Below are 11,498 nucleotides of genomic sequence, written 5' to 3' on the forward strand. Positions count from 1 at the left end.
CAGACATACAAAGTTAACTATGCTCGGTTATTGATTCAATTTAATTTCTTTCAACTCCATAAACTTTAGGAAAATATATCAATTACGTTTTATTCATACACAAAGGAAATTAAAAAAAAATAAAAATTGTTCTCAATACAAACGAAGAAATTTGCCGAGTAACGCTTTGATTTGCGACAATAAATAGCTACCACGATTATGCAAACAAAGAAAGGTCATGCCCCGCAGCGTGTATTAGATTGATACCGTGATCATATTACACATGTATGTTGACACGTCTTCAAAACAATCGGATTAGCGATTATTAGACATTGAAAGGTATAGATTCAACTTTATCAATTGGACAGCTTAGATTTTGCTTTGCAGTTAGATTTCGTTAATATGGTTAATTCAAAAGAAATTTCTACGCACAATTATAATTTCACGTACAAACAAATTTACCGACTTCTGGAAAAAAATAATGTAAAACGGTACGAAAACGGTATGGTACAGAAAAAATATTGGATCCAAAATGGCGACAAACGTTCTTGTAATGGCCGTTTGATCTGGTAATTTTGGCCATTTGGGGATGAAAATTGCTGGCCGTTGGCGGCGTTGAGCAGATGGCCGTCTTATAAGAGACATATATAGTAATTTACATTGGGGATGTCCAGAGGTGGCGCACTTAGGCAGGTGGCGCTTTATAAAGGTGGCCGATCGGGCAGTTTTGACTGTATTTAAATGTGGCAGATAAACATAAATAGACAGCAGAGGGACAGTAAATATAAATGTTACTGTTGCTCCTCTTTTACTCCATATCAAAATCAGGACCAGACCCAGGAAGAGTCCTAAACTTGTTGCTTGATCAGTATTGGTAATTTATGTTGTCATAATGGCTGACATGAGGGGCCCACAAATACTTGATGACATATTAAGAGTGAACTTTAGAACAATGTTTTGCTAGTCAGTCATCTTGTACCAACACTTGTAACAAAATATAATAATGTGCAATAAATTACCTTTTAAATAGCTATTTTAAGTAGAAGTGTACGACTCAACAGTTACACTTTCTGTAATGTATAGAAAATCAAAAGAAATGTTTACTTCCTATTTTAAACAACTCAGAATAAACACTGTCCTTTTTAAACATGAAGAGTACATTGACATTGCATGATCATGGTTTAATTTCTATTTCCATTGGCCAGATTTAGCATAATGACACTAGATTGAAGTGTTTTAACAACAATGGATAACTGAAACTGAAACTGCCTTAGCACAGCTCAAAACATTGTCAATTAAAAATGAATGGAAACAAACTAGGATATATACTGGAAAATAAAAGCATATGTCTTTGTTAAAAATTACTTTGTTGTTGTCTTCGTTAAAAATTACATCATTTCAAATTGTTGTTATAATTGATTAATAAATTGTCATTCGAAGCGATTAATGCAAAAAATCCAGCACTTTTTATTGAGATTAACTTCGCACCGACGCAGTATAGGTCATATGGCGACTTCCCAGCTATTATGTTATAATAATTTGTAAGTGCTTCGAATGATTGTACAAATTAATATAATATACTTCTGTCCCTTTTTATCTTTAATTTATAATTTTATTATTATTTATTTCAAACAAAATTATTTGTTTCGAAGAGAATTTAGTTACAGATGGTTAAAAGTCCGCTGCTTCCAGGCCACACCACGAGGAGGAACACATGACCCATAAAAGAAAATTATTTTTTGAAAGATTTGAAATGCATTAAAAGTGCATAATGTACTCAAACGTAGAATGGGTTTCATTTCACGAAATGCTTGGAGAAAGTGATCTTAAGTTTTCTCACTTTGATCAGAAATATTTTCACAAAACAATTCATTTATATCACAAATATGAGAATTTTATCAACATTGCTCTTTTACTTTTTAGACATGTTTGATTTTTTGTCAAGGTGATTTTATGTCTTTTCTACGGTGGCACAGAGGTGACGTGTGTGTTACTAAGTCATGCGCACGTGTTACTAAGATAATTAAGTGGCGCACTCGAGATACTTATGTATATATGGACATGTACATTTTATTTTGAATTCAAGTTGATATTGTATGATTTTCTATAATTGGTTATCAACATATGATTTTCAATAAGAGATATTCTTCTCGAGAAGTTTGTTTACACGAAAATGTACTTTAAATGAATCTATTTTGGAAATGACAATCATTTGATAAAGGAGGAGCTTATAAATGTTGTAGGCGTGCTAGACCGAGGGATATATATATATATCAACTTAAGCTTTTTGTACAATTGATAACATGAAGATAGTGCTTATGAACTAAATAAACAATCTGTGTGTATTTAATTTCAATCATTTGACCAGGAAGAGCAAATCTCATTTTGAATGAGTTTCACATGATAGTCTTCTTCACTTAAACATATAGTTCAGTCACAAACCAAAATAAACAGTACGAAATGGATTTTAAAAGTGTTTTAATTCCTCGCGAAAGGTTTCCGCGCTTCGACAACGCATCTGCAAAAACTATAGAATTGCAATCTAGATACATTACTTTAATGCGCGAGGGAAAATGTGTGCAAGAAAAGAAATACGCTACGATAGTGTTGTGTAAGAGAAAAAGTGATACTTATTTTCCTGTAAGACTTAATTCTTTAATGTCTGAAATTTATAATTCCTCATATAGTTTTGAAGGTGACATATTTGATTCCAGCAATAGTAACTGTTTTCTACAGGAAGGGATGAAAAATGAGGCCTCTGTGCACGTATTCATTGCTAATGATAAAGACAAAAGTGAAATAAAGTTTCTTAGCAAATATAAAATTCACATGATACTGTAAGCTATCAATAAAGATGCCAAAACAAAAATTGAAGATAAATATTTTGGTAAAACGAATGTTACGGTTGCAACAAGAGAAAACTTATTGGGTGAAATTGATGATTTATTAGAACGGATATCCTTGGAACCACTGAAACCAATCTGTGAACATTGTTATGATATGTTCCATGAGAAAAACTCAACCATTCATGGGAACGAAGATGAACCAAATAAATTGTCAAAAATAAAGAAAAAGAAACAAAACATTCAAAGTAACGGTTTCCATGGTGACAAACACTCAATGATTAACCCAGTGCAACGCAAGCTTGGAAATTCTACTGTAACTAGTGGGTCAAGAACAAATAATAAAACTGAGAGAATTACTAACGGTTCGACATCAAAATGCACAGATGTAATAAAAAAGGACATATCTTTTAAAACTTCTACAGCCATATATAAGAGAACAAGGTCACATCTTAGAATTGCTGGCAATACCAACGGTTTCAATGATTGCGGCCTGGGTGCAGACGTTGACGAAAGTACACGGTCCTCTCTAGGGAAATCTAAAAAGAGGCCGAGAGACACTAATGGGAGTGTCTTAAAAGAAGGTAATAACGTTAAAATATTATGCATGATATTTTAAAAGCAAGTTGCACTACTTTCTTGTTGATATTTCCATTGGACTGTTTTACATATTCTTGATTGCAGTAAAAGAGCCGTTAAAACAATGAAAATAAAACACACAATTTACATAAAACAAATCTAAGTTGTTAAGACAAACATATCAGGATTATTCAGATGGTCGTCGACGGTCCGGTCGGCACAGCCTTGGCCCGACCAATATTTTGGCAAAAAATGTGTGGTCCTTAGTGGGAAAAAGCAACAAAATTGAAAAACATCAAAAACAAAAACATGCGTCGCTTATTAGCAATTTGACACTTAACTAGTGAGGTAATCAATATACAAACATGACGCTTTTATTATATATTACTACAGTTACTAGAGTTTATGTAACGTTCTCTTAATTTTTATGGATGCTTTAATTTATCCATCCAAATAAATTGTTATGTTATTTTTTAAAATTGTGCAGATGATAAAAGAAAAGATCATCCGAACATAGCAGAGAATGCAGAGCAACTTCTAGAAGCGATTCTGGCTATATATGGAATGAGTAATGTTGCAGAAGTGTACAGACCTAGAGTTCCAAAACTCAATAAAAAGATCGATGAACAGGTAAATCGTTTAAGTGCTACAGTAAGTTATATCATCATACAGTGATAATTTCATTCCTATGATTTAGTAATGGTTTAAGGAGTGAGATTTCTAGTAAATGAACGCAAAATTTTACAGCTAAGAGTAATGCGTGCTTTTTGAAGGCAACAAATCATAATTTGATAGTCTTTTTTTATTTTAGATGACGGAAGAAATGTTTAAGATTTGTCCAACAGTCAAAAGAATAGGGTATCGCTATCGCACATTTTACATATATGCAGTTCAGCCATTGACATTAAAGGAAGAAAAGATCCGAAACAATAAAATCCGTATGGTACTTGAGAAGTATGAAATATTTCCTTTTAAAATAGCACAATGCGGTGAGAAAAATACAAGAGTTTATGCACACGGAGCAAAAAATAGACGGCAAAATCATCTGAAACAATGCATTTCTTTTAGATCAAAGACCGTATTTAAAATTTTCAAAAAGGCGGAACACTTGGTGGCTTCGTTAAGACAAAGGAAGGAAACCAACAATACTGTTTCCTTTCAAAACATGTTACCGAAGGCTTCAACGACGTAATATTATGTTGCCGAATGGTAACGAGATAAAATTTCGGTGTAATGAAACGCAGAGACAAACAATCATTGTGAAGGAGGCTTAGATATCTCAGCAGTGTTTTAAATGAACAAGTTGGTGAGGAAAGCCCCACAAAATTTAAAGATATCCGCGGACAACCATTAATGGGTAGATTACATGGATACAATGTAAATGAGGAGGATGATATATGTAGAAGTGGACAGTCAGTGCATATTCATGGTGCGGTGTCAAAACCTGGTGTGGGTGAAATAACAATGCCTATTGTACTAAGTGGTTTGACTTCTCCATTGATTCAAATTGAAGACATTGCTATCCACTCTGAGCACTTTGCAGAGAAAGGCGACAGTGGAGCCGTTGTATGTGTAGAAGACCCTGGAAGAAGACAAGTTCATGCATTGGGTATGGTCATAGGAGAATCTTCAAGTGCACGTTCCAGGCGTACATATTTAGCTTTACCATTATCAAAAGGAATAAAACAAATTGAAGAGAAGACAGAGTCTCAATTAGAACTTATGTAGTAGCCATGTTCTTTGTCTCTACTGTAAAGAATGCTAAATTTACACTCCAAAATTTAAGGCGATGCTATCGTAGGTATAAACTTCAATAGACAGTGGGGAATTGTAGATTTTCATCTCTTGATGTTGCTTTATTATTATTATTATTATTATTATTATTGAAACTTTCATCAATTTTTTAATCAATAATGTACTAATTGTTTCACAGTCACATATTGTTTTATGTTGTATCACATTGTATTTGTTCCAATGATTCATTTCTACTGTTCAGTCTATTTCTTCAATTTCATTACAATTACTTGTTTCAGCATAACTCTTTTTGATATTAAAAAGGTCTATCAACCATAAGGCATACAAATGTATGACGACATTTATAGAGTAAAGAAATAGATTACTAAAGGAGGTACTAAAGATTTTTAATCATACTTTTGCTAGGGCAACTGCCAAATTATTTGCCTGGTAATCAATTTTGTTACAAAACCTGAAAAAAATGAGACAAGGCCATTTTAACATACTTATTAAGCTTATTCTCATATAGCATATGTCTTATTTCCATGGATAAGAAAATTACAGAGACTTTTAATGGGTATTAGTAGCTTGAAAATAAGCACCGCTCATTATAAATTTCTTTTTTAATAAAATATTCTCATTTTACCTTTTAAACCTGTTTTTAATCTTTTTTACATGGCGATCGTTTGACTCAACTTCGTTTCAAGCAATATTGTTATGGTTGAAATGTTATTGAAAAATGTGATTAAACACATGAAAGAAACAAAAATGAAAGATAAATTCACACACACGCGTACACATTTATAACCAGCTAGAAAGGTTTTATAAATGATGATTCTGTAAGAAATCCGAATAGTCGATTTTTTCGTCGTTGTTTTCAAGGAGTACATATACACGTACAGCAGTGGTTGTTTTATTTGGTTGCTTTTTACATTGCACCAACACAGTAAAGGTCATATGGCGGCTTTTCAACTTTACTGGTGGAGGAAGACGTCAAATGCCCTTCCATGCATTATTTTAGGCACGGACGGGTACCTGAGTGAGAAGAACCGCCGATAGTCCATAAGCTAGCTGTATAGCTTCCTTACATGAAATGATCCGAGTCGGGATTCGAATCCACAGTGAAGTTGTTTGAAGCCAACGACCTTAACCACTCCGCCACGGACGCCCCTTGTACCGTCGTGTGAAGATCCTTTGAAGGATAAAGCTTTAAAGTATTATAGCAAAATGTTTGGTCTTTTAACAGAGCTATTGGGTGCTTTGCAAACTGAACATATTTTTTATAAAAGAAATCCGTTAAATATGTTACATTTATTTAATTTTACTCATGAAATATGGTGCTATATCAGGCAAATATATTTCATATTTTTTAAAAATAAATATGAAATATAAATATGAAAGTGGGCGGAGTCGGAACTCATATTTATTTTAAGGGACTTCTTTCGCCATTTTGTTTGAAAATCTGAGAAATACAAAACAACTTTTTGTTGAATTTTGTTTTGAAAACTATCTAGAATGATAGCAAATGGTCTAACTAAGAAAATAAATCCGAACACCAATATCTTTAATTCAGTTATAAACGCTGTACAGACGTTTATAGAGTTGTTTACGTGACGTCACAATGTAGCGCCAAATATCGCGTGTAAAACAAAACGCAATAATATATTACTGCGCGCTGTACAGTTGAAGTTTCGTAGCAAGCAATGGGGTTCGTAACCATTTTCTTTGATAATGAAATTAAATAAAAAGATTATTTTTTCGTTTTTCGTGAAATATGGTATATATTTTCATTCAACATGATAAAATGCTACATATTTTCACTCGCCGTCCCGGCTCGTGAAAATATGTGGCATTTTATCATGTTGAGTGAAATATATTCCATATTTCACTCAAACGAAAAAATATCCTCTTAATAATACAAAGTTTGTAATGTTCATAAATCTGATTGAAACACTGATTTTGTTTGCAAGTGTGAGTTTTTATATGGTCCAATATTACATGCATGTATAAATATAGTTGCATACCAACTTATAAAATGTTCTTTAACAAAATATTATCATTCATGATATTAATGTTCATATTAAAACACTTATATCTTTATCAACTGTTTTTTGTTTGGTTTTTTGTTTTCATATCCAAACTACTTTTATCAATATTTTCACTACTAAATCAATATAGATACAGATGACCAGAGAGCTGTCGCTGTTTAATTATATCCCCAAATCCTTAATTGAATAAGCTTGTTTTGATCCTCTAAATTAGTCTATTTGCCACGACTTTCGTTCTGTGTATGTTTTTTTAATATATATATATACCTTCAAGAAATAAACACCCTGAGTAAATTTCATCAACATTGGCCTGGTAATTGATTGAACGATGAGTGTTTTTATTACCTTACAATGGACAGCATTTGTTGTTAGACCGGTCTGATTTGGACTCCTGTAACATTATCAAAAAAAGACACACAAACCGCGGGTTTAACTCTAAAACTTAACTGATTGAACATGAAAACGTTATGATACATTACCTGGCAGTGTGAAGTGGGCGGGCTAATAGTGTAGCGGGCTAGCAGTGTGAACTGGGCGTGGGCTAAACATTAATACTTAATTAAATCAACATGAAAACGTTATGAAACATTTCCTAGCAGTGTGAAGTGGGCGGTCTAACAGTGTAGCGGGCTAGCAGTGTGAACTTGGCGGGCTGGCAGGCCAGCGGGTTTAACTGTAAAACAGTGTAGCGGACTAAGCAGTGTGAACTTGGCGGGCTGGCAGGCCAGCGGGCTAAACTTTAATACTTAATTGAATCCATATTAAAACCTTAGATACATTTCCTAGCAGTGTGAAGCGGGCGGGCTGACAGTGTAGTGGGCTAGCAGTGTGAACTGGGTGGGCTGGCGGGCCAGCGGGTTTAACTGTAAAACTTAACTGATTCAACACAAAAACGTTATGAAACATTTCCTAGCAGTGTGAAGTGGACGGGCTGACAGTTTTAGCGGGCTAGCAGTGTGAGTCGGCGCGGCTGACGGGCCAGGCGGTTTAAAATTTCTTAAACTTAAGTGATTCGAACATGAAAACATTATGATAATTTTACCTTGCAGTGTGAAGTGGGCGCCGGGGCTAACAGTAGTAGCGGCACTAGCAGTTTAACTGGCGGTGGCTGGGCGGGGGCCACTGGGCTTAAACTTTAATACTTAATTTGATTCACCATTAAAAAATTTTATGATACATTTCCTAGCAGTGTGAAGGGGTGCGGGACTGACAGTTTAGCGAGCTAGCAGTGGTGAACTGGGCGGGGCTAGGCGGGCCAGCGGGCTAACCCTTTAATACTTAAATTGAATTCAACACCAAAAAAGTTTGAAAATTTTCCTAGTAGTGTTGGAGTGGGCGGGCTAAACCAGTGTAGCGGGACTAGCAGTGGGGAAATGGGGGGGCAACGGGGGTAAACTTTAAACCCTTATTAACCCCCATTTTAAAAACCCCAAAGCTACTTTCCTAGGGATTTGAAGTGGGGCCCCCTGAAAAGTTTTTTGCGGGCTAGCAGTGTGGGGCGGGCCGGGGCCCGACGGGCCAGCGGGGTAAACTCTTAAACTTAAGTATTGAAAATGAAAAATTTTAACATAACCTTGCAGTTTTGAAATGGGGGGGGAAAAAAAGTGTTAAACCGGGCCGCAAAATTTTGGGCCCGGGGGGGTTGGCGGGCCAGCGGGGGTATGGTCTTTAAAAATTAACCCCGATTGAACATGAAAAACGTTTATGATACCCTTACCTGACAAAAGGGTTTTGGGGAGTTTTTGAAAGCCGGGTATGCTTTAACCAAATGTAGCCGGACTAGCAGTGTAAAGTGGGCGCGCTGGCGGGCCCGCGGCTTACTTTAAAAAACTTATTTTAATCAAATTAAAACCTCAAAGATAAATTTTTTTAGCAAATGGGAAAAGGTTTGGCCCCGGGCTGACAGTTTTAAACGGGCCCAGCAGTTTTAAAAAAGGGGGCGCTGCCCCGGGCCCCGGGGGCCCAATTAAATTTAAAAAACCCTTTTTTGAATCCAAAAAAACAAAAACGTTATGAAAAAATTTCCTAGTAGTGTGAAAAAAAGGCGGGTAAATGTTCGGGGGTAAACAGTTTTGAAAAAGGGCGGGGAAAAAAGGAAGGCTAACTTTTTACTTAATTTTAAAACCAAAATTTTTAAACCCCAAAAGATAAAAAATTTTCCCAAACAGTGTTGGGGAAAAAGGGGCGGGAAAAGTGTAAAGCCGGGGTACCAAAATGTGAACTGGGCGGGGGTTTGGGGGGGCCCAAAAGGGCTATGGTCCTTAAAACTTAACTGATTGAAAAATGAAAACGTTATGAACATTACCCCGGGAGGCGGCAGGTAAAAATGGGGGGGAACGGTTTTAGGGGGGGCTAGCCCGTGTGAACCGGGCGCGCTGGCGGGGCCAGCGGGGCCCCATATTTTTTTACTTAATTGGAAACAAAATTAAAACCCCAATTTAACATTTTCCCAGGAGGTGAAGTGGGGGGCGATAACAGTGTTTGGGGTAGCAGGGGTAAACTGAGCCCTGGGTGGCGAAACCAGCGGGGTAAACTTTAAAACTTAAATTTAATCAACATGAAAACGTTATGAAACATTTTCCCAAACCGGGGTGAAGCGGGGGGGCTTACGTTTTTAGCGGGGTAGGCCCGTGTGGAAAATTTTGGCCCAACGGGGTGCCACGGGTTTAAATGTAAAACTTAACTTAAATTCCCCATGAAAAAAATTAAAAATACTTTCCCTTTGCCGTGTGAAATGGGCGGCGGGTAACAAGGGAGCGGGGCTACATTATGAAATGGACGGGGTGGGGCGGGCCCGGGGGGCTAAAAAGGGGTTAAAAAACCTTTTTTAATTTGGGGGAATTAAAAAAAATTTAAAAAACCTTTTTTTTGGGTACATTCCTTTTGCGTTTTAAAAACCCGGCCCAGCTAACAGTGTAGCGGGGGCCCAGCCCCGGGGCAAATTTAGCGTCAGCCAAATCTTGTTTGGGCTTTAAATTTCCTTTCTAAATTTTTTTAACCTAAAAACCTTATATGAAAGCCCTTTTGTAGCAAATGTGAAAATCCCGGGGCCCGGGTAAAATGCTTGTTTTGGGTTATTTTATACACACCTTGGGGAATTGTTTACAAATATTTTACACTTTAAAAGTTTAAAAATTTAGAAATTTATATTCAAATTGTTTTATTATATACAGAAAAAAAACCCAAAAATTTAAATGAAAAAAAAAAAAAAAAACCCGCAACATAAAAATTTTTAAATTTTGGGCAATTTAAATTTAACCCAAACTTTCTGTAATTGTTAAAGAAATTTACAGCAAAGTATGTACCCCTGGTGCATCTTTTTGCTTCACTTAAAATGAGGTTTTACCAAAGCCCAAAACCCACCCACACTTTTTAACCCCCCCATTCAACCCCTGCCCAGGAAAATTTTTCATAACGTTTCATGTTGAAACAAAATTTTTTACCCCCGTTTTAAAAACCCCCTGGCCCGCCAGCCCGCCCCCTTCCCTTTGCTAGCCGCTACACTGTCAGCCCGCCCCATTTCCCCCACTGTTAAAGGGAAAAAGTATCCCCAAGGGTTTTTAAAATGGGGTTTTAAATTTAAGATTAAAAAGTTTAGCCCCGCTGGCTGCCAGCCCGACCCAAGTTCACACTTGCTAGCCCCTTACACTGTGTATACCACCCACTTTTCACAGTGCTAGGAATGTAGTTTTCATAAACGTTGTCATTTAAAAATTATTGCATCATAACGTTTTAGTTTGTTAAAATAATTTAGTTATGGGGAATTTAGACCACTAGACTGCTAGCACCTGAATTTGACGCTAGCCGCAATTACTGTTAGCTCGCCCGGTCTTACACTGCTAGAGAATTTATTCATAAGGTTTTAAATGCTACGTCCGCTACTCTGTTAGTCCGCCCACTTCACACTGCCCAAGGTAAATGTATCATAACGTTTTCATGTTCAATCACTTAAGTTTAAGAGTTTAGCCCGCTGGCCCGTCAGCCCGCCCAGCTCCACACTGCTGCCGCCTAAAAAACTGGTCGGCCGCCCACTTCACACTGCTTAGGAGAAAGATATCATGAGGTTTTAAATGTGGATTAATTAAGTATTAAAGTTTAAGCCGCTGGCCCGCCAACCCGCCCAAGTTCACACTCCAGCTATCCGTCTACCACTGGGTTACGCTCCCACAGCCTACTTCAAACATGCTAGGAAATGATTCATAACCGTTTTCATGTTGGCTTTCAAAATTTGGAGTTAAATTTCCAAAAAAAAAAAGTATAGCCCGGCTGGCCCGCCAGGCCCGGGCCTGCAGTTCACACTGCCCTAGCCCGCTAC

The 11,498-nt window shown here is 36.6% G+C and overlaps 1 protein-coding gene across 1 annotated transcript; it reads left to right on the top strand.

Annotated features, from left to right (window-relative positions):
* The first annotated feature begins 2,195 nt into the window (after positions 1–2,195).
* On the top strand, positions 2,196–4,593 carry LOC132759913 (uncharacterized). The gene is made up of 3 exons (XM_060751786.1): positions 2,196–3,406; positions 3,889–4,031; positions 4,213–4,593. The coding sequence occupies exons 1-3, from the start codon at positions 2,980–2,982 to the stop codon at positions 4,591–4,593; spliced, it is 951 nt and encodes a 316-aa protein (XP_060607769.1). The 5' UTR covers positions 2,196–2,979.
* The last annotated feature ends 6,905 nt before the right edge of the window (positions 4,594–11,498 follow it).

Source organism: Ruditapes philippinarum, unplaced genomic scaffold (genome assembly GCF_026571515.1).
Source record: "Ruditapes philippinarum isolate M1 unplaced genomic scaffold, ASM2657151v2 ctg2444_1_1_1_1, whole genome shotgun sequence".
Classification (NCBI taxonomy): Eukaryota; Metazoa; Mollusca; class Bivalvia; order Venerida; family Veneridae; genus Ruditapes; species Ruditapes philippinarum.

What these genes read in the sequence shown, in the direction of transcription:
- LOC132759913 (XM_060751786.1), top strand. Translation starts at nt 2,980, where the DNA reads ATGTTCCATGAGAAAAACTCAACCATTCATGGGAACGAAGATGAACCA. An exon ending in TGGGAGTGTCTTAAAAGAAG is followed by an intron (nt 3,407 to 3,888) that starts GTAATAACGTTA and finishes AAAATTGTGCAG; the next exon opens with ATGATAAAAGAAAAGATCAT. An exon ending in ATAAAAAGATCGATGAACAG is followed by an intron (nt 4,032 to 4,212) that starts GTAAATCGTTTA and finishes TTTTTATTTTAG; the next exon opens with ATGACGGAAGAAATGTTTAA.